General features: G+C 42.6%; 1 protein-coding gene across 3 annotated transcripts in view; it reads left to right on the forward strand.

Annotated features, from left to right (window-relative positions):
* The first annotated feature begins 563 nt into the window (after positions 1 to 563).
* cacnb4a (calcium channel, voltage-dependent, beta 4a subunit) overlaps positions 564 to 24,049 on the forward strand; it is a 40,805-nt gene continuing 17,319 nt past the window's right edge. For 2 of the 3 annotated variants that reach the window (XM_028990658.1, XM_028990659.1), the window contains exons 1-2: positions 564 to 803; positions 1,489 to 1,572. In XM_028990658.1, the coding sequence (XP_028846491.1) occupies positions 741 to 803; positions 1,489 to 1,572 (147 nt within the window). In that variant the 5' untranslated portion in view covers positions 564 to 740. Of the gene's footprint in view, positions 804 to 1,488; positions 1,573 to 15,669; positions 16,042 to 16,137; positions 16,207 to 24,049 lie in introns of those variants that run through there. The other variant, XM_028990660.1, reaches the window with a different exon arrangement.

Here is a 24,049-nt window from a genome sequence, read left to right on the forward strand (position 1 = left end):
ATTGTGAGATAATATTTTCATGATTTTGTTTGGTTGCATTTATATTTTTGCCTTGTATTATTGTTTCTAAATAGATTATTTCTATTGTAACCTGGTCAGCATACATTTTTTATTCAGTCATCAATCAAATCTAATTGCTGGGTAAAATGGGAATATGCTGTCCCCTACATTCACATTTAATAATTTAAAAAAGATAATTTATCAGACCAGACCTTGCAAATATTTCAGTCAACCTACTTTAACCTAGATAGAGCGTTTTTAACATTTCTAATTATTTTTCAACACAATAGATTTATAGTTTCAGTGATGTTGACAACACTTACATTTCTGCTTGTGTTAAGGATCAGCGGCAATAGGGGATTTACTTAGTGACAAAGCCGGTCACCCGGACACTCACATGTGTTATTACATAGTTCTGTGTGTTCAGTTTTGACTCATAGATAAATAATTGCCTCCAAACCTCACGAAATCATTTCCATAATCATTATGGTTGAAAAAGTTGTTCGGAACCCCTGGTTGAAATCTGGGTCGGTGGTGGGCGGGGCGTCCTGACGTCGCGATTCGGTTGAGCGTGAGCCAGTAGTGGAGCAGAAGCAGCAGATTCAGTCGTTTGTCCACGACACGTTCCCTTCTCTGAGGTAAGACACACAGAACCCGCAACGCTGGAGCCCAAGGTCGGCTATCCTCCGTGGACTGGGACGGAGAGGCAGCCGCCGCCGTGGACGGATGAACTCGCGGAAATGTCCCGGCACATTTACGGCAGCCGTGGCGGAGACGGTAGCGCCCCGAAGCCGCTGTTTCAGGTGAGGCGCGGGGCGGAGAGGAGTTTCGGGTGCACCGTGTTCGGAGTCTGTTTCATGAAATGCGCATGCTGCACGATTTATGATGGACACATACTAATACTGATTTAATACTATAGTAACTCATTTAATACTGTTCTAACATACATTCAGTGTATTTATTGAATAATGCACTCCATCACTATTCCTAAGGTGATTTTTATTCTAATGTTCTTTATAATGAAACATTACATGGGTCTTTCAGGCCTGTACTGTACTTGGGCTTTTGAAAGGCAGGAATGAAATGTGTGGGCTGCAGTGGTGTGTCAGAGGCAGTGTGCTGCTCACATTCAGATAGCCTTTGGTTCTGCAGGTCAGCGTAATTGGCCACACAGCACTTTACTCCACTGCGCAATCTAAGTGACTCAGTTGTAATGCACCACCACTGGAAAGAGATCATTTTTTGGTTGAACCATAGTCATCAACCTTAAGTGGATGTTTGTTTTTTTCGTGGTGTGCAGTGTTACTGCATGATTCTGCTTCCTTCAGTGTACAGTGTACAGCTGGGAATGGGGTTCGCAGTTCCCAGTGAGTGACGGCCCCATTCACCAGCTGCCCCGTTTGGCAGAGTGTGGCCGTCATGGGGGTGAAGGTGCCCTTGTGCTAGCTGTAGGACAGACTGATTTATAGGCTGTGTTGCCTTCTCCAGGTGAACCGAGGGACATACTCACGCCGCAGTCGACTGAAGAGATCAGACGGCAGCACCACCTCCACCAGCTTCATCCTCAGACAGGTGAGGAAGGCACTGTAGAGTCGCAGGGTGACTGTGTTGCAGGACCATTCTAAATATTGACTCATTAATCCCTTAACACTACATTGAATGGGAATCTAGCCATCAACACACGTCCAATCACACTATGAGGTTGCAGGATCTAGCCACAAAAATAAGAGGTCTTTGCTACTCAGGGGCAAAAATTGGAATGTGTCCCACTATGCCAAGTTTTTGTGGAATTCACAACAAGACAGGGGCATGTTTACATGCACACTTTCTTACATCAGTATTGCAACTGTGTCTAAAACGCAAATGATTCATGCTTTGGCCAGAGGGTGATTAAAGAACAACTAATGTGCCATCAGCATGAAATGAGCAGCATTATGTTGTGCTGAAGTGTCAAGCTGGAGATAAAGGAGACTTGCTGTGGATGGATTGGCCTTTCTGGAGTAATAAATCAGTTTTCTGCATGACCAGTGAGCGTTGAGTGACATCTGCATTCAGTGTTTCCTCCTTTCACCTCAAACCCAGTCCAGTATCAGCGATGCATTATTGATAAAGTTCACGCAGCTAGAGCTTCTGGTAATGATGCCTCAGAGCACAACTGGGGCGAATGCTAATGTGGTTGTGGTGTAAAATCTATGGATATGATTGGTGTGTGTGAGTTTTGATTCTGCTGAGTCCACAATTCAGACTTTCACACATGAACAAATAATGCAGGTTGTCATGGTTACGACAGACCAGTTGTGCTTCAGGAGTGATTGTCCTAAATCACAGATCATTTTGTTGCTATGGTCATCTATAATTATTCAACCATCTCAAAATAGATATATATGCATCTAAAGGTAAATGCCCACCATTTTTTATTCCTTTTCATTTAGCTGATTTTCCATTTAATAGCAATATCAAATCTAAAGTCACATTTTATGCCTATATTACATTAGATAATATTCTTGTTATGTACAGGTTATGTACAGGTGGAAACCCTTCCCAAATACTCTCCACTCCACTGCTACGTTTCCTCCACTGACTTCCTGTAGCTGCCCCCACATCAGATTTAAAAGGGTCAGCATCCTCCTACCTCAGATCTCTCATCACTCCTTGCCCTGCACTTCGATCTCTCTGATCCTCCACCCCTGCTCCACTGCTGTTATAGGCTCTGAGTTATTAAGCGAATGGCATTTACAGATCGGGTTCTAGTGAACCAAATGAGTGATTCCAATGACAGACATCTTATGTATGTCGCTCTGAATAATGCTGTAAATGTAAACATAAAGCAAACCAAATGCAGTTACTTCTTGTTCCATAGTGCACGAGGGAATGTTTCTACTTAAACCTAGCTGGGAATTCAAACTGCCTTGTGACTTCTCTGAACACAGCCATTCAAGATTGTTGTGTGTGCCAGCCTAGTTTGTGTTTAATTTACATATTTCCAAGTACTATATTAAGTGATTTGAGGTCACTGATGGTTTATTATTTATTTATAGCTGACATACCCCATTCCCTAGATTTATGTGGCCTACTTTTCTCATTTCTCTTGCTGTTTAACATTTAATCTGGACTCATCTGGGGAGTAGCTGTAAAGTTTTTTGGGGCAGTAGATGGCCTAGAGTGTCAATGACCTGAAGTGTCAAAGCACCATCCTCACACACTGCTCCCCGGGCGCCTTTCATGGCAGCCTACTGCTCACCAAGGGTGATGGGTTAAAAGCAGAGGACACATTTCGTTGTGTGCACCGAAATGTGTCTCAGTGTTTCACAACAGCACTCCCTTCGCTTTCACTTTTTCACTTTCATTTGGAGCCCAGAGTATAAAGTGGGGCAAAAAATTGTATTGTGCAAGCTAAGCTGTCCCATTTGGCCGATTATGCAAGTTGTCCCACTTAAAAAGAGGTCTTACAGAGGTCTGTAATTTTCATTATAGGTACACTTCAACTGTGAGTCAAAAATGCATGAAAAAACATTGTACAATTAAAGAATTTGCAATTACAAACAAGCAAGAATTCTGTCCATGACAGACCTGTTACTTCTTCTTTAAGAAATTATTCTATCCATTACCTGTATTAATGGCACGTCTTTGAAGACACCTGTCCACACCTTCAAACAGACTTCCACCTCCACCATGGCCAAAACCACAGAGCTGTATATGTACACCAGGGACAAGACTGGGCTCAACCCAGTATTGTGCAGGTATACAATCTACAATAGGCAAGCATCTTGGTGAGAAGAGATCAACTGTTGGTGCAATTATTCAAAATTTTTAGAAATACAAGTGTCAACACCGCACTGATGTTTTCGTTCGCGTTTGAGGTTGAATTTGGGATGGGGCAGGATGAGAGGGAGGAGAGGAGAGGAGATGAAATGAACAGGAGAGGTCTTACTTGTAGCAGGTTGTGTCGGAGCCGAGTTGACGGATGTCAATCAATGACTGAGCGGCTGGCAGTACTGTCACGTTACCTTGTTTCCATGTTGCTCTTTGTGCAAGATCACACCTTGTATGATGGTGAGGAAACAGCACAAAGTAACATGGATTCAAATCCTGCAGCGCTCAAAAGGTCCCTATTCTAAGCCAGTACATGTTCAGGCAAAGGCAACATCGTTGGGCGCAGGGGTCAAAGAGCATCGAGGTAAAACACCAGCTACAGTGTGTGCAAACCTTGTGAAGACCTACAGGAAATGTTTGCCATTGCCACGCAAGGTTACATTACAGAATATTGAGGTGAACGTTTGCTATTGACCAAATACTTATTTTCAGCACCATATACAATGTGAATTCCTGTAATTTTTTTTTTCACACACTGTCTCTCACTGTTAAAGTGTACATATGATGAAAATGACAGAAGTCTCATAATTTTAAGTTTTTTTTGCACCACTGTAGGGTGTATGTAGCGAGTGTGTGGATCTAATCCTCTATTTTTTTTTATTAAGCTACATTTCCGGAACCATTGAGACATACTAACGGAGTGCCATTTATCTCTCACCATAAGTATACAACAAAATCACAAACATCACATCTCCTCCCATTACATTATGTTGTCAACACTACTCCAAGATAAGAATATAATTTTTTTTTTAGTTCCTGGTAACACACTGGTGGTTTGGTAATCCTCACAGGATAACGACTTCCAGTTTCGGGTATCTGAGTAGGTCCTTTTGTATTTCTTGCACATGTCCACATTGTGGTATTTTAGTAGATTCAGGCACTTGATCATTATTCCTTTTCTGGTGAGATGTACTAGACCTACGATTGATGCCACAACCTTTCTGAGTTAGCAACACTGAGGGGCTTGCTGCAGGTTCCGTTGTAGACTGCTGAAACTCTGGATCTGGTTGTGTCAGCACGTCATCCACATGTAGTTTCCACTCTCTGAGTGAACTCACATTCACTTTGTATGACACCGGTCGTCTTCTCCTGCACCACCACTTGTGTCCACTTATCCTCTCCCTTCCAATAATCATGGACCATGACAGGTTCCCCAGCACCATTGCGATATGTCAGAAGGAACGTATCCAGGCATTGTTGTACCTGTGCAGTGAAGCTTTAAGGTCTGTTTGAAAGTCTGCACAAAATGATCAGCTAAGCCATTTGTAGCTGGATGGTACGGTGCTGAACGGATGTGTTTGACAGCACTGCAGTTCAAGAATGTACTGAATTGAGCAGAACAAAACTGCTGTCCAAGGTCACTAACAAGAATGAGTGGAATGCCATGTGACTAAAAAGGCCCCTTACTGCTCCATGTACATATGTCCATCAAATGGACCTGCAATGTCTACATGTACCCTTTCCCAAGGATTGGACAGCCATATCCATGTATGATTTGACATGAGCAGCATGATTTAGTTTTTAATTACATTTGTGAGCCAGTGCCAGGCCACCACACATTTACATTTACATTTACGGAGTTTATCAGATGCCCTTATCCAGAGCAACTTACAATCAGTAGTTACAGGGGACAGTCCAACTTAGGGTTCAGTGTCTTGCTCAGGGTCACAATGGTAGTAAGTGGGATTTGAACCTGGGTCTTCTGGTTCATAGGCGAGTGTGTTACCCGCTAGGCTACTACCACCCATACTACCACCACACATAACTGCATGCGTTTTCATACTTACTACACCAGGGGCGCAGTTTCGGTGATACAATCACTCGCAAACCCCTGTGAGATCGTTTCTATGCATCAGATAGGGAGAAAGCTCTTCACCTGCATCTTTCGCAGCTGGGAAGTGACCACTTGTGACCATTTATAGCAAACGCGACAAGGTGGACTCAGACATCGTGTCACGTCTTATCTCACGGCCACTGACTGGTAGAGAGTCCACATGAGATGTGTAGAATACAGTTGAAACCATAGGTTTATAAAAAGACATCTAACATTTATTTTCTTACTGTCTGATATTAAATTATACAAAATACCTGCTTCCTTTTGTGACGCCATGGAAAAGTCTAAAGAAATCAGCCAAAACATCAGGAAGAGAATTGTGGACCTCCACAAGACTGGTCCATCCTTGGGAGCAATTTCCAGATGCCTGAAAGTGCCACGTTCATCTGTTCAAACAATTATACGCATGTATAAACAACATGGGAATGTCCAGGTATCATACCGCTCAGGAAGGAGATGTCTCCTGAGTCCAAGAGAGGAACGTGTTCTGGTGTGGAATGTACACACAGGGACAAAGACCCTAATGTCCCGTGGTCTGACGAAACAAAAATTGAACTGTTTGGCCATAATGACGATCTTCATATTTCGAATAAAAGGACGAAGCCTTCAAGCCTGAGAACAAAATCATGCTTTGGAGGTGTTTTGATGCAGGAGCGACTGGTGCACTTCACAAAATAGATGGCATCATGAAGAAAGAACAGTATTTTGAAATATTGAAGCAGCATCTCAAGACATCAGCCATACTGCAAAATTGTTTACAAAGTGACTTAAGGACAACAAATTCAATCTTTTGGAGTAGCCATCACAAAGTCCTGGTCTCAATCTCATAGAAAATCTGTGGTCAGAGCTGAAAAGACATGTGAGAGCAAGGCGGCCTACAAACCTGATTCAATTACACCAGTTCTGTCAGGAGGAATGGGCCAAATTCCATTAAACTTCCATTGTGAGAAGCTTGGGGAAGGATACCCAAAGTGTTTGCGTCAAGTCATTCAGTTTAAAGGTAATTCTACTAAGAATTAATACTAAGCAAATGTATGTAAACTTTTGACTGATGAAAGTAATAAAAAAAAATTTTTTAATTCTCGCACATTATTTTGATATTTAGCAAATAGAATTTTTTTTAGGAATCTGAACAGGCCTAAAACTGAAAGGGTTTAGTATGATTTAATATCAGTCAGTAAGAAAAACAGTGTATGTAAACTTTTGGTTTCAACTGTACATCTAGTTCATGCGAGTACAGAAGTGGTAAGCATTACAGTCCATTGGCCTTTGCATGTATAGTACCCTTTTGGTACTGTATGGTGTATTTATGTGCTGACAGCATTGCATTCGTGCAGCAGCAACTCCAAACACTATCACTAGCGCCTTCATCTCTATCTGCGCATAATTCTTCTCTGCTTTACATCATGCATAAGCTATGGGTTTCTCTTCACCATCAGGCATGATAAGTGACAGCAGAGCCCATCTGGAGAATCATCACATGCGAGGTGGATGGGCAGTTCTGGATTATTGCGTTAAAAAGTGTTTTAACTTTCTGGAAGGCTGAATCACATGCTGATGTCCACTGCCATTTCTTCTCTTTGTTAAGCAGTTCATTCAGGGGTTGTAGAACTGTAGCCAGGTCATAAAGAAATAGTCCATAATAATTCAGCATGCCCAAGAAAGATCTAAACTGACCAACATTATATGGGGCTTGAGCATCTACAATGGCACGTACCTTCTCTGGTGATTTATGGAGTCCAGCCGCATTGATTATGTGGCCCAAATATTCCACAGACTTCTCTTGTTTGAGGTGCAGGGTAGTCCCTCAAAGTACTTAATCCATGGCCTTAAATAAAGCTGGTGATTATGCAATACCAAAGGGTTAAAACAGAATCGTCTGCATCGTGAGATCGTCTGCATCTTTTTTGGATTCCTCAAGGGGCAAAGCAGTGAAGAGTTAAAAGCAGAGTACACATTTCGTTGTGTGCACTGTGTGCTGTTGTGCAGTGTATCACAATGACAATCATTTCATTTTTATGTTCACTTTTAAACCTACATCTGTAGATAAGCAATAGATAAATCCAGTTTACTGAAGCGTTAACCTCCAGCTAGAGAGAAGTCATCATGCGTGGAATTGGGTACTTATTGGGTAATTGGGTACTCCACATAGAGAGCTAGGTTAAAGTGATCTTGAAATCCCCACACAGTCATTGTTTTTAAAAATGCGCATTACTGGTGTGGCCCAATCACTATGCTCCACAGGTGAAATCACCCCAAGATCTGTCAGACGTTTCAGCTCAGCCCCCACTTGAGCATACTGCACATTACGTGGTGGACAGAATTTAGTTACACTGTTGGGTTTCAGGGTTAATTTGGCTATAACCCCTTTCCTTGTGCCCAGCTTCTTAACACTGCTGCATGTTTCTTTAACACAGTCTCCAAGTCTGCTGTCTCTTCTTGTTGAATTACATGGGCAGTCTTTATGTCCTTCCACTCTACTCTCTTCCAAACAATGGTGATGCATCTACTTACACTACATATAAAGGTAACTAGGCACACTGTTTGTTAAATCTTACTTGCAGTTGGATTACCCCTTTTGGTTCCAGCAGTTGTCCCGAATAGGTCTAGCATGACATCAGTGGGTTGCAAGGGCCATTGGCTCAGCGTGCATTTGTACTGCTCCCATGGAATCAAGGACATTGCAGCTCCTATATCCAAATCTCTTCCCATACTGGTGACAGTTATGATCCTTATACCAGCAGTCATCATCAGTATGATTCATTTTTCTGCACCGGCGGCATTGGTCGCATTTAGTTGCTGCATGTTTCCGTGGACACTGCAATATTGATTGCTTTCTGAAATGTCAATTTTTTCTCTGTCAAATGAAGCTTCTGCACCGCCTCACTTTTCAGACCACACACAAATCTGTCTCACAACGTGTATTCCAAATACACTCCATCATTTCTTATTCCTGCTGATTTTGCTTGTGAAATCTGAAACGTTCCGCTATTATCAACTGTTTCAGGGCAAAATGGGCTTGTAACACATCCACGATTCTGTCATAGTTCATCTCCTCTGGTTTTGAAGGAGTGACCAAACTACACAGCAATCCATATGTTTTAGGTCCCATTACGCTAAAAAGCACAGGCACTTTGCCCAGGATGAAGTGTTCAAAACGCTCCACATACGTTGTCCATTGCTCTCGAACTTCATCGAAAGTGTCGATGCATCCATTTACTCCAGCCATGATGCAACAGGCTCCGACAGCAGGCACTTCGATGTTGCAGCTCATTCACAGATTCAAGTTCAAGTCCGAAAATACTCTACATGTCGCCAATTTTTTTATTATGTTGCCTCACTAGGTCTCTATGTAAACAATTTTTACAAGCAATAATGAGGAACACGATGTAAGAGAGGGTGTGTAGTTCCTCCATTTTTTTATGAAGTTATATTTCCAGAATGCATTAACGCATACGAACTGGCCGCCAACTAGGGCTGTAACTATGGAATGTTTTTGAAATCGAGTATTCTGTAATCGGATAAATCATACTTTTGCGTTTTTAAACAACTCTATCAATAGTGTGTTATGCAACATGAAAATCCTATTAAAATGAGCAAGCAATTAGTTGTTATTCCTCACAAAAAAAGTTTTTTATTCAAACTCAATACTTTTATTGGATCTGTGGTAGGGCAGGTCCATTTTACAGTGTATACACTGCACTACATTGTCCACCTTATGCAACCAAAAATGGTCCCACACTTTAGACATTTTATGCCTTTTACACACACTGGTATTTTCATTTTCCGCCATTTCCATAGAGCTCAAAATAAATCGTGCCTCCTTAAATCTTTGAAATGCGCTTCAGCTAAAACAGTCCGTGTAAAACAATGAAACCGGTGCTGCGCAGTAGACTACAAAGCGGGAGTGATACGATAAAGGATAGACTTTGGTGACAAATTAAATGAAGCCTCGAGGCAAAGAACTTTCCTCAAACATTTTTTGTAATCTAATCATTCAAGTTACTCGAATAATTGTTTCAGACTTAGTTCCACCTATCTGTCGCCAGAAGAATAAAACATAAACACAAACATCACATCACTGTCTCTATTGGTGATCAGTCAAATCAGTCACTAGAACCACAGGTCCACAACTGAGATAACTGTTTATTACTGCTTCTAGCATGTGGTCAAGAGTCTAATTAGAAAGTAATTTACAAATACATTGTCATTTACAGTAATTTGTACATTTCGTCTTGATTAACTTTCCCTCTGCAAAACCACAAATTTCAACCAATCAGTCAGTGTTGTGTCCACTTGCACTTGTTTTGGGTTATGCTGGGTAGCCATAGAGGGCGCTAATGTTTTATGTTTATTGGTATGAAGGAATAAGGAGAGCTTATAAAACAATGGAAGGTGGTAGGGCTGGGTGATATGATATCAGTGTTCAATAATTAATAATCAATAATCAACAATTATATATATATTACTTATCTAAAAATAGAACAGGAGAAAAAAATCATATTTAAACTTTACCTTCCTCTGATCATTTACATTTACATTTGCAGCATTTATCAGATGCTCTTATCCAGAGCGACTTACAATCAGTAGTTACAGGGACAGTCCCCCCTGGAGCAACTTAGGGTTAAGTGTCTTGCTCAGGAACACAATGGTAGTAAGTGGGATTTTGAACTTGGGTCTCCTGGTTCATAGGCGAGTGTGTTACCCCCTAGGCTATTACCACCTCCATCATAATCCCCTCAGTTAAGACAAATGTCAACAACCTCAAATACAAATGTCAAAACTCAAATATTTAAAATGTAAACATACGTCTAAAAAGTCACAATGAACACTTAATGATCTCTTAACATTTAAAAGGTGCAAATGAAAAAAAGTAGCCACAGTAGAAAACTGGCACTCGAAACACCTCACACCTGTATGGGGAGATAGAAAAGTCAGTATCTGAAGCTTTGGTAGCCTGAGGGGCTAAAGCTACATGAGCTGAAGCCACAGTCCTTAGCAGCTCCTGCTACTGCCCCTTTGAGAAGCCCTAAATAGCTCCCCACTGCCACTTGGAGAAGCTCCAGTGGATTAGCTCCCTCTTGTCACCTTCTCTCGCTCAGCACTGTGCATCAAAACACACAAGGAAGTTAAGCAAGGCTTTAAGCATACAAACAGGTACACAAGCATATCAGCATGCTACTCCTCTTTTGGCTGATGGTTAGGGTGGCCACGCACAGAACTGCGGGGATGCAGAATGCATAGGATGCATTTCATGCTGTGTTTCACAATTACAATCTGGTGAAGACCATACTGGCATTTTTACTGAAGCAATGTGCTGTGTCACAATGACCAGTAATCACTTTCACTACACTAATCCAGTCAAGACACAAACAAAAATCACTTGTTCATCTCAGTAATGGCAAGTAATGTCCTAAAGGTGTTTTCTGACCTCAATCTGCCACATACAATGTATATTTTTCTTGGAAACTCCCCAAGTGTATTTCTTTTAATGTGATCTGGATTGCAGCAAAATGTCTGACCTCATAAATAGAGAAGATAAATTGCCTGCTTAGGGAGAATTTAAGGCATGATATGTCCATGCAAACCAAAACATATAACTTGGTGTAATGGTAAACAAGCTGGATCCCTAAACAAAAGACGACAATTACAAGGTTGATTCACCGTTTACTCTTTTACCATTTGATTTATTTACTGTGCTTTCTGATACGAGCCAAATCATAATTCTGCTAATTCTTTGCCACTGTTTGTGTACATAAAATCTACAACAAAAACAGTAAGGTTCCAACAGCTCTGTTATTCAAATACTAATTATAATCGAATAAATAAATGGAACACAAAACCGCACAATTTAATTTCATGTCAATCAAACTTCTGTGAAATCAAACTGTCCACTTAGGAAGCCCCACTGATTGACAATCAATTTCGCATGCTGTTGTGCAAATGGAAAAGACAACAGGTGGAAATTTTATCCAATTTGCAGGACATGCAAGAAGTGGTTCTGCAGGTGGTGACCACAGACTCAGTTCCTATGCTTTCTGGCTGAAGTTTTGGTCACTTTTGAATGCTGCCAGTACCATGAGACAAAGTCTACAACCCACACAAGTGACTCAGGTAGTGCAGCTCATCCAGGATGGTTCATCAATGCGAGTTGGTAGAAAGGTTTGCAGTGTCTGTCAGTGTAGTGTCCAGAGCATGGAGGCTACTGCTGACTGCCATTATGAAAGTGAAAGTTAAGTGATTGTCATTGTGATACACAGCACAGCATACAACAAAATGTGTTGTACTCACCCTTGGTGAGTATTATGAGCCGGTTCCGGCCCATAACCAAAGAAAAGACAAAAACAAAAACGTACTAAGATGAACCAGAGAAAATGAAGTATTTTATTAACAAATAAATGTTAGAGAAAAAAGATAACCAAACAAACACCAAAAAGCAGGCCGACACAAAAAGTTGCGTTGCCTCCTAGGGGAAGCGCAGGGGAAACCGGAAGTGATGCAATCAGGAAATGCTAGGGAGGCGGGCGGGGTGGATGTTATGGCAAGCGCAGCCCCAAAAAAGGAAACTGAGGCTCCTGTTATTCTGGCTGTCCACAGCAGGAACAGGTGGGCTGAATTTGGTAATCACCATGCACCCTGAAAACACAACACAAACACACCAAAAATACCAGGACGGGCAGCAATCACAGGCGCCCGGGGAGCAGTGTTTGGGGATGGTGCTTTGCACAGTGGCAACTTCTGTTAGTAGGGTGGTAGAAGCCTATTGGGTAACACACTCGCCTATGAACCAGAACACCCAGGTTCAAATCCCACTTACTACCATTGTGTCCCTGAGCAAGACACTTAACCCTAACTTGCTCCAGGGGGGACTGTCACTGTAACTACTGATTGTAAGTCGCTCTGGATAAGGGCGTCTTATAAATGCTGTAAATGTAAATGTTCTGTTTACGGGGCCACTTCCTTTCCCTCTAGGCCACCACTGCCCCATTAGGTACCGAGATGAGATCCTCAGACCCCTTGTGAGACCATAAGCTAATGCAGTTGGCCCTGGGTTCCTCTTAATGAAATACTTCCTCTTAAGATGGCAGCATGACAGTAGCTCGCAGCGCCTTTCTGGTAACACAATGGTGTTTTTTTGTATTCTTTTGTTTTTCAGTGCACCAAAAAAGACACATAGGCATCGGGAAAAACAATGTCCATGTCTACAATAAAAAAAAACTCTTCCAGCTTTGTCATCCTGCTGACATACAGGATTTACGTGAAACAACTGCGCATGTTCGGACTGCTGTGGAGAGCAGGTCTCCTGGCCCTGGTGTCACCTGATGCCGTTAACAATCTATTTCTGAATGTGGACTAAACGAAAGAGATGATTGTTGACTTCAGAAGAGAATGGATGGACCACTCTCCACTGAACATTGACGGTTCATGTGTGGAGATCGTCAAGAACACAAAGTTCCTCTGTGTTCATTTAGAGGAGAACCTCTCCTCGAATCTCAACACCAGCTCAAAAGCCCAGCAGCGTCTCTACTTCCTGCGGAGGCTGAGGACCCACCCTCACCACCTTCTATAGAGAGAACATTAAGAGCATTTTGACCAGCTGCATCACTATCTGGTTTGGGAACTGCACCATATCAGACAGCAAGACCCTGAAGCAGATAGTGAGGACAGCTGAGAAGATCACAGTCTCTCTTCTCTCCATAAAGACATTTACTTTACTTTACTTTACTTTACTTTATTTAGCAGACGCTTTTATCCAAAGCGACTTACAAGAGGAAGACACCAGCAATTCTCGTTCGATTTCTATAGAATATTGAGTTAGCAAACTAAGAGCCCTGATAAGGCTCAAACTTTACAGTGAAGAGCATGCTCAGAGATTGTTAGGTGCTAGACGAAGAAAAATTATAATGTATTTATACATTTTTGTGTTGTTTTTGCAATGTGTACGCATGTGCGTGTGTAAGTGTTAGATTTGTCTGTAATATTTTTTGAACAAGAGGGTTTTCACCTGCTTCTTAAAAGTGGTGATAGTCTCGGCTAGTCGTGTGGAGGAGGGCAGGTTGTTCCACCAGCCAGGAACAACAACGGAGAACAGAGATGATTGGAATCGGAGACCCCGTGAAGAAGGAATTTTTAGTCTCCTTTCGTTTGCTGATCTGAGAGAGCATGCAGGAGTGTAGCTAGGTAGTATTGTATTGATGTAGGAGGGCGCAGTTCCATTTACAGCCCTGTAGGCAAGCATCAAGGATTTGAACTCAATGCGAGCAGCTACTGGGAGCCAGTGGAGGGAGGTAAGAAGAGGTGTAACATGGGTGTATTTTGGCTGATTGAAGATGAGACAGGCTGCCATATTTTGGATCATCTGGAGTGGTTTTATGGTGACTGCAGAGGCTCCAGCCAGGAGAGAGTTACAGTAGTCGAGTTTGGAGATGACCATTGCCTGGACGAGGAGCCTGTTGTGAGAGAAAAAAGGCCGAATCTTGCGAATCTGAATCTTGCTTCAGAAAAGCATCAGGATCGCCACCAGCATTGTGAAGGACAATACACTCCCATCATATGCACTCTTCACCTTCTTCATCCTCCTACCATTCGGTGTTCCATTTTGTACAGTAATGTTTTACTTTGCACATTTATTATTCATTTCACCTGTTTAGTGCTGTCTGTCTCATTGTTGTCTACATGTTTTTGTTAAATGTTATTCTTGCACTGCCTGTGTCCCCTGTTTGCACTTTATATAGCCCAGTTTGTGTGTGTCGCACACGTGCACTTTATGGCAGTATCTTTGTCTAATCGCTCAAATGTAGCACCAGGTTCTAGAGAAGTGTTATTTTGTTTAAATATGTACTGTCTATCACAGATTTAGCTGAAATGACAATAAAACTCAATTTCAAATTCACTTCAATGCTAGACCTCATGTGAATGGAGTGTGTCAGCAGTTCCTGCAAGATGAAGGCATTGATACTTTGGACTGGCCCGCCTGTTACCTAGACCTGAATCCAACTGAGCACATCATGTCTTGCTCCATCCACCAACACAATGTTCCACCACAGACTGTCCAGGAGTTGGATGCTTTAGTCCATGTCTGGGAGGAAATCCCTCAGGAGACCATCTGCCACCTCATCAGGCATTATATGGAGGTCATACAGGCACATGTTGGCCACACACACTACTGAGCCTTTAACTTGTTTTAAGGACATTACATAAATGTTAGATTCAAACAACATGAACAACAAAATGTATTTCTTATATAGCCCAAAATCACAATGTGCTTTGACAGGCCCTACAGTTGACACCCCCAACACTTGACCTTTCTGCGCAAAAGGAAATACTCCAAAACAAAAAAAAGAGAGAAAGAGAGTGTCATGGTGTACAATATTTGTCCATTATGATGCTACTGGTCTATTTGAAAATCCCTGAAGCTTTAGTTGTTACGGTGGTAGTGGCTGTGGTGACCCTCTGGTTCGTTTCATGCTAAGTCCTCGTTTAGCAGTTGCTAAAGTTGTCATGATCCTCGACTACTGATCGTGTTCACCTGGTGTATATTTATATAATTGTATAAAACTATCCTGTTCGTGTCTGTTCGCCATTGGGTCATTGTGCGTGTTAATGTTCCCTTGTCTCGTGTGTAGTTTGTATTAAACCCCTGTCGTGTGAAATCGTGCGAATGCGTCCTCTTTCATCGGCATGTCCAGCCCACCCGTGACAAAAGTGAATAAAGTGCAGCATGCCACACAGTGCACACAGTGAAATTTGTCCTTTGCATTTAACCCATCATCCTGAGTGAGCAGTGTGTGGGGACGGTGCTTGGCTCAGCGGCACCTTGGCGTATCGGCAACCTTCTGATTACTGGGCCACTTCCTTAACCTCTAGGCCACCACTGCCCCTTTGTGATTTAGGATTTATCTGCTGTTCTCTTAACTGGAGTCTGCCAGTAGTCTGTGCGCTTCATTCAGTGTCTCGGAGAAAACAAAAAAAATTACATTGCTTGAAAAACAAAAGTTTGTTGGTGTGTATGAATGAAAGAGAGTAAGAGCCATTCTCATTAGGTCAGGTACTGTGAGGGTGAGAATGAGAAAAAAACGCCACCCTCTCCTTCCCCCCTCTCCTCCACAGCAACCAATCAGAATATGGCCCTCATGGCTTGTCATCGGCAGCCTGTGAGCAGGGATGGGCTGGCTCTTCTGCTCCGTATTTAGAGACAGCTGATAAGATGCCAGGATGTGCGCTGCCTCTGGGGAGAGGACCTGACAGAGAACCATGTCGCCATGTACAATGTGAATGAAGCGTCTTTGCTGGCTGCTGGACGGGAATCACAGAAGGAAGCCTATTGACTCCTCGTATGCTTTTTCCATTCCCTTCTTTTTTAATAACGTGTGTTTTTTGCGGGGAGGGTTTAAACCCCCTCTGTTGGTGCTGCACCTCCATTCTTGCAGAGCCACCTTTGGAAATATACCTCCATGTACGACAATTTGTATCGGCATGGATTTGAAGACTCGGAGGCGGTGAGTGGGGGGTGTGGGATGAAATAATTGTTTATGTTTTTTCCATCACCATATGTATGTGTGTTGACAGTGCTTGCCATGATTCTACACACACACACACACACACACACACACACAAAGACACACAAGCAGTCATGCTGGGATGAGAAAATTCTGATCACAGATGGCTAAATTGTGTGTATTCTGTGCTTATCTGTATTGATAGCTGTGGCTTAAATCAGACCCCAGTTTTCTCTTTTTGTCTCTCATGATGCCTCATGAGATGAGATGTTATCAAGAGCATAGACTCTTGTTCGTACATAGGCCATCTAAATGCCTTAGAGCTCCTGAGCTCCTAAATTAGAACATTTAAAAAAATAAATAATTTTCTGGTTCTTGAGGTAAAGTTTACGGTTATGTTTGGGTTTAAAATAATTTAAGAGCCTAGAGTTGACATTTACACATAACAGATTATTTGCATAAAGCCTCTCTGTGTATCATTTTGTATTTCGTTGTGAGTTTTACTGTATTGTGTTGCTAGATTGTGTGACAGGGCTTCAGTGATTGTGGTCCATGTCACCATGTCTATTTGTGGTGTCTTAGTTCGAAGACTGATTGGTAATAACTGTATAGGAATCTACCAATACCAATTGACACTGGACGTGCTTCCAAAATGTACCTGCTGTTTTGCTTTTAATTACCATCATTAACAGGAAGTCAAAACAAGAGAGCAAACAAAAGAGAAGCTCCATGTAACTTAAATAAAAAAGGAAAGTTACTACTGAACTGACACTATGATTGACATTTATCAGACAGCCTTATCCAGAGTGACTTACAATCAGTACTGATGGGGACAGTCACCCTGGTGCAACTCAGGGTTAAGTGTCTTTGTCAGGGACACAATGGTAGGTGGAGTTTGAACCATAGGCGACTGTGTTACCCACTAGGCTACTACCACCCAGCACCACCCATATACACTATCCTGCTGTTCTATAAGTGAAGACTGGGGGGTGGTAGGCAGTCAAGACCTTGGCATATCTTAGACTCGGATGGATCAGATAGGTTGGCGTCCCTTATGATAAGTAGAGTGCTTCGGAGAGCTTCGAAGTGTTGCAGTGGAGAGCCACACTGTCTAGAATATTTTAACATTTTATCATTGTGGTTTAAAAATACTACAGGAAGCACACAGATGAAATGTTTATTGAATATTCCATACAACTGAGACAACTGAGCTGACGGGGGAAGGAAGTCGGGACATTCTGGGAAAGGGATTTTATTTATAAATAGAAACAAAACAAGGTGTGATGGCCGAAAACGGGGAATAAATGGGAGAACAGAAACAAACCCACAGGCGTGTGGCGATTGCCAGAGCTCAAAATCCACATATATAACGTTGCCAGGTCAAGTTCACACATATGAGAGAGTTCATGAAAATGTCGCCACTGCACAAGGGGCAGAGTCACAGACTTAACAGCTGCCCGGATTGGCTACAGCTGGCAAAATCACCTGGAGCCAATCCTGACAGAGGTGCTATGTCCCAATTTTGTGTGTGTTTAGTTTGCATGCCCTCCATGTTTGGTGTCAATTTCCAAAAGAGGTGTGAGCCTTCACTGGTCTCACGATTCGATTCGATTTGATTACGAATGTCAATGCTTCAAAATCTGTGCAATAGATTTTCTACATTGTCACATGTAGAAAATACAAGACTTGAGGTCTTGTACACCTGTGTGGACAATGAGCAGAAAAATGGCCTCTGTTCAGTCCATACTCCCGCCACCACAAATGGCAGAAAATCACATTTTTCGGACATCTGTGGTATCTGGTGAGTGTGAATTGAACACATACCGTTTTTCTCCTTGCTGGAGAACATCTTAAGCTGCTTTCAGACCAAATGTCTGCGCTCGCAGTGGGGCTCAGTGCAAAAAGTATCCATGTTTTTCTAACCTCCCATTTAGACGATTATGTCGTGTTCTCTCTGGACACTCAAGAAAGATCAGCTTTTTCTCAATTCCTGCTTTGTGTGTGTGTTCCGAAGTGGCAGAGCGAACACTCGCCCACTTGGATTCTATTGGTCCGACACTACTTTTTAACAACTTTTTATGCTGCTGCCAGAATGTAATTTGATGCAATCGATTATGTTCTGCACTGCATTGATGCAATATCATCCACTTCTGCATTGCGATGAATTGATTATACGATTGATTTCATTACCCCTAGTGTCCAACAGTTTCAACAGTTTAGTTTAGTGTTTTACGTCTTGTCTCATCTTCATCAGGTCAAAAAGGTTAGTTGACAAAGATATTTCATCATAAATTCCGTCTACAAAGATACACAGTTTGAGGAATTGCTGTGTTTTTATGGAAACCTGACTGAGCAACAAAATCCTTGCAGTGTGTTGAGAGTAAATAAAGATTGGATTTACTTTTCTGCTTTAGAATAATGTTGACCTGAACCTGTAGTTATCAGCCAGCAGAAATTTATACAATTCGGAATAAAGTTGACTAAAAAGGACAGGTGGACAGGTGGATATGGATGTTTCTGCCTGTCACTATTTTTGTGCCAATAATTGTCTGGTACCCCATGCTACTGAGTCTGGCCTGCTGTTTGTAATTTGGAGTAACTACATTATGAGCTGCCAGGCCTTCACAAAGCCATTCAGAATGGACAGTGAGTCATGGAGCGGAATGCCTCTGATGATTAAAAAGCATTGATGGTAGGGGTAACCGGCAGGGGTTACTCCGGATCCGGAGTTCGGACCAGAGTTTCATGTTAGTCTCGTGTAAATTTCCCTGATCGTGTTCACCCGCTGTACATTTATATAATTTGGGCCTGTCAGCATGACAGACCACTTACTATTGTGCTGGGACCAGCAAAAAAGGACACGTCTTACGTTCAAGGCTGCCACGCAAAAACCGTGAAACGTACAGAAACAACGGAGGGGTCAGGCCGAAGGCCTGACCACTCCACACAATATGACGTATTGTTTATTTTGGTAGGTCGTACGGCCCGCCCACAAATCGGGTTCAAAGTGTAAAAAGTACCGTTTACGATCGTGCTATGAACAAGTTTTTGGCTCCCTGTGACCAGCCGTAAAAGCTAGAGACAAGGGAGTCGAGGCAAGGCCGAAGGCCTCGCCGAGACACACAATCTGACATATGGGACGAGTCGGTGCCACCAACGAGGGTTTGGAAAACCCGGATAAACCCGGAACACTGGGAAAAAGGCAATAAAAGGACATGTCTCACGTTCAAGGCTGCCACGCAAAAACCGTGAAACGCACAGAAACAACAGAGTGGTCAGGCCGAAGGCCTGACCACTCCGCACAAAATGACGTATTGTTTATTTTTTGTAAGTCGTACGGCCCGCCCACAAATCGGGTTCAAAGTGTAAAAAGTGTGGTTTACTAATGCACAGAGGAAGAGGTTTTCAGCTCCCTGTGACCAGCCGTAAAAGCTAGAGACACGGGAGGCCGAAGGCCTCGCCGAGACACACAATCTGACATATTGGATGTGTTGCTACCACCAACAGTGGTCAGGAAAACATGGGAAATAGGGAAGAAGGGCAAAAATGCCATGTCTCGCATTTGTGGCTGCCACGCTAAGGCCGTGAGACGCACAAAAAAAACGGAGAGGTCAGGCCGAAGGCCTGACCTCTCCGCACAAAATGACATATTGATTGCTTGTTTGGGGACTACAGGAGGGCCACAAATTGTGATCAAAACATTAAAAGTGTGAAAAAATTTGGTTTCTTAAGATTTGCGATCAAACGCTTCACAGCACACACACAAGTCTCATATCAGGTCGTGCGGCTTTTCCTTCCGCACGGTTTGACGTATGGCTCGGCTCGGCCGGATTTACGGTCCGCGCGCAATTCGCCAAAAAGCGTTTTCGGAACGCGTTTATTATCCTAGTCCAAAATTTGACTTTTTTGGACTTTGTGTCCAGATGGTTTGACATAGAAAAAAGTTTTTAATGTTGTGTCGTAGATCTCTCCAAGACCAATGCTTTGACGTATGGTTTGTCTCTGTCTGATTTACGGATCATTGACAAATTTGAAAAAACAAAAAAGTGTCAATGGGCGAAAAAAAGTTTATTTATTTATTTATTTATTATTTCAGCCTCGCTCTTCGGCAATTAATGCGGGTCGTACCGAAGCACGCACACCGGCGTGCTATATATCAAAAATTAGTACTATATTGTGTGAGGTGTGCTATTACTTTTATAAGCGATCGGACTGGGCGTGGCCGAGCTATTAACGCTCAAACAGGGTCATTTTCCCATTAGAATGCATTGAATGCTAATTTTAGCATTGGTAGCATTGGTAAAATGGGGCCCCTTTTAAGTGGTACTGCTACTGTGTCATTGCCAGCAAAGGGGGTCCTACAAGGGGTACTGATACAGCAGCAGCGCCAGCACTGTAATTCAATGGCAGATTAAACCAGCAGCTTCATTAGGATGACAATCATCCACATTATTAAGACCACCTGGTCCTTTGGCTGCTTTATTAGGGACGATTTTTTGGACATTGTCCAAACATCACCAAATCTAACATGACGCATCTCGGCCACACCCTGTTAGCGTTCTTGATGTTAGCATGCTAGCATTAGCATGCTAACACGCTAATTTTTAAACATGCTCCAAACGTCACCAAAATTACAGTGACGCATCTTGGCCACGCCCTGTTAACATTTTTGATGTTAGCATTAGCATGCTAACATGCTAATTGTTAAACATGCTCCAAACATCACCAAATTTAACGTGATGCATCTTGGACACGCCCTGTTAGCGTTTTTGATGTTAGCATGCTAGCATTAGCATGCTAACATGCTAATTTTTAAACATGCTCCAAACGTGACCAAATTTACAGTGACGCATCTTGGCCACGCCCGGTTACCATTTTTGATGTTAGCATTAGCATGCTAACATGAAAATTTTTAAACATGCTCCAAACAACACCAAATTTCATGTGAAGCACCTAGGCCAAGCCCTGTTAGCATTTTTGATGTTAGCATGCCCGCGCTCCTACGAAAAACGCCCGGACAGGCCCATCAAAATTTCCCCTGGAATTTTGGCTTCTAGTTGTATAAAGCTATCCTGTTCGTGTCTGTTCGGCGTCGGGTCATTGCGTGTTGATATTCCGTGTGCAGTCTGTATTAAACCCCTGTCGTGTGAAGTTGTGCGTATGCGTCCTCCTTCATCACCATGTCCAGCCCACCATGACATTTAGTTATAGTACCAGTAAAGCTTGGTGTATAGAGTATTGTCACTATATAATTGGATTCTCAGCCCTTAAATGTAAAGAGACTTGGAAGCTTCAAGAATCAAATCAGGATGAAGCAGGAGGATGAGGATTTGATGATATTTGGGTCAGCTGATTATCCAATCAGTAGCTTATTATGTTGAAGAAAGAATTAATCTGAACTTGAAGTTGAGCTTTAGTTTAATTTCAGCTATATACGTGTTAGACAGTACATAGTGAAACAAAATAACATTTCTCCGGAACCTTGTGCTACATCATTTGAATGATTAAATAAAGTTACATACTGACATAAAGTGCATGTGTGCAACACAGACAAACAGGGCTACATAAAGTGCAAACGGGACACAAAATGATAATTAACAAAAACATCTAGACAACACTGAGACAGACAGACCTAAACAGGTGAAATGAATAATTAATGTGCAAAGTAAAACGGTGCAAATATTGCTGTGCAAAATGGAATGGTGCATTAGTAGATAATATCACAGGTAGATAATATTACAATATAACAAAGGTTGTGCCAGTTTATGTGTGTGTGTGTGTGTGTGTGTGTGTGTGTGTGTGTGTGTGAGTGTGTCAGTCCAGAGGTGTGAGTCCCTGAGAGTTCAGTTGTCTGTTGGCCTGTGGGCTGAAACTGCTACAGAGTCTGTCAGTAAAGGCTCGAATGCTTTGGTACCTTTTTCCAGGGTGAAGAGTGCATGTGAGGGGTGTGTAGAGTCCTTCACAATGCTGGTGACTTTCCTGATGCAGCATGTGTGGTAAATGTCCACTATGGAGGGAAGAGATTGGGAAGAGCTCCCCTCACTCTCCACTGTAGGGTTCCCAAACCAATCTCTACAGAAGAACCATCGATATTCAGTGGAAAGTGGCCCCTCCATTGTCTTCTGAAGTCAACAATCTTCTCCTTTTGTCTATGTTTAGAAATAAATAGTTTACCCTACACCAGTCCGTCAGTCATTGCATCTCCTCTCTGTTCGCTGACTCCATGGTCGGTCATTGTCAAGCTTGATGATGTGGTTGGAGCTGTGCATCGCTGTGCAGTCGTGGATCAGCAGAGTGAACATCATTGGACTGAGCACACAGCCCTGAGGAGCTCCAGGGCTCCAGGGGAGATGTTGTTCCCAATCCAGACAGACTGAGTCATAAAGTCCGAGATCCAGTTCAGGCCAGCAGGCTGAGATTCTAGGCCAGGTGCTGAGGAATGAGGGTGTTGAATGCTGAACTGAAGTCTATGAACAGCATCCGTGCTAATAGCAAGCTCCTGATGTGGTGGAATGAATATTAGTTACATTTTGGTGGGATTGAGTTTGAGGTGATGGGCTGCCATCCAAGATGAGATGTCAGTTAGACATGCAGAGATTTTGGAAGCAGCATGTAGAGAGTCTTGTGGTTAACTGTGTCGAATGCTGCAGTGAGGTTAAGGAGGATAAGTACAGATGACAGTTTTGCTAATCTGGTCGCATATAGCTTTTCGGAAACCGCCAGAAGGGAAGTTTCAGTAGAATGAGCTGTTCTAAAGCCAGACTGGTTAGGATCCAGGAGGTTGTTCTGTGACAGATGAAGTGATAGCTGATTGTAGACACAGCACTCAAGTATTTTAGAAAGAAATGAGAGGAGATAAACTGGTAATTGTTAATACCTGTAGGATCAGTGGTGGGGTTTTTTTAGTACTGGAAGAACCCTAAAAGCAGATGGTACATGGCCAGATGTGATTGAGCTGTGTATGTTATAAGAAATTAAAGAGATGAGAAGAAATAGTTTGGAGCATTGCAGAAGGGAGTGGATCTAGTGAACACGTGGCTGGATTGCATTGACTGATGTTAGGGCCACCTTGTCACCCTTCCTGAAGGCAGAGTCTCGAGTTTTGAGCAGCTCACGTACCTCTGCAGTCATCCACAGCTTTTGGTTTGATTTTGTTGTGATGGACTTGGAGACTGTAACATCATCACTGCATTTGCTGATGTAGCTGTTTACTGGATTCATGTACTCCTCCAAGTTGGTGTTGTCGCCATTGGTAAACATTTGCCAGTCAGTGTACGCAAAGCAGTCTTGAAGAGCAGAAATTGCACAGAAGTGTGCCTGACCAGAAGTGTGTCTGTATGCTGGAATTATCACAAAAGTGATGTGGTCTGATTGGCCGAGATGAGGTTGGGCTCCGCCCAGTACGTGCCGTCAATATCAGTGTCGGCGAGTTTTTTGTCCTCTTCACGTCCACTCCAAAGTCCACATTTTGATGGATTTTAGGGAGAACTGACTTGAGATTTGCATGGTTGAAATCTACAGCAACAGTGACCTGTCTGTCTGTCTGTGCAGATCACTAATAGCTCTGTACAGCACGCAGAGCACCTTCTTCGCATTAGCACTGGGTGGAATGTACACTCCTATAATAAAAACTGGCATGAATTCCTGTGGTAAATAAAAAGGTCTAATGGCCTGCTCTCCGCAGCAGCCTGAGCATGCGCAGTTGTTAACGTAAATCATCCTGTATCGTCAGTAGGATGACAAAGCTTGAAGAGTTTTTTCCGATTGTAGACATGAACATCATTTTCTCAGATGCCCATGTGTCTTTTTTGGTGCACTAAAAAACAAAAGAAAACAAAATACA

This window comes from Denticeps clupeoides, chromosome 9 (assembly GCF_900700375.1).
Source record: "Denticeps clupeoides chromosome 9, fDenClu1.1, whole genome shotgun sequence".
Taxonomy (NCBI): Eukaryota; Metazoa; Chordata; class Actinopteri; order Clupeiformes; family Denticipitidae; genus Denticeps; species Denticeps clupeoides.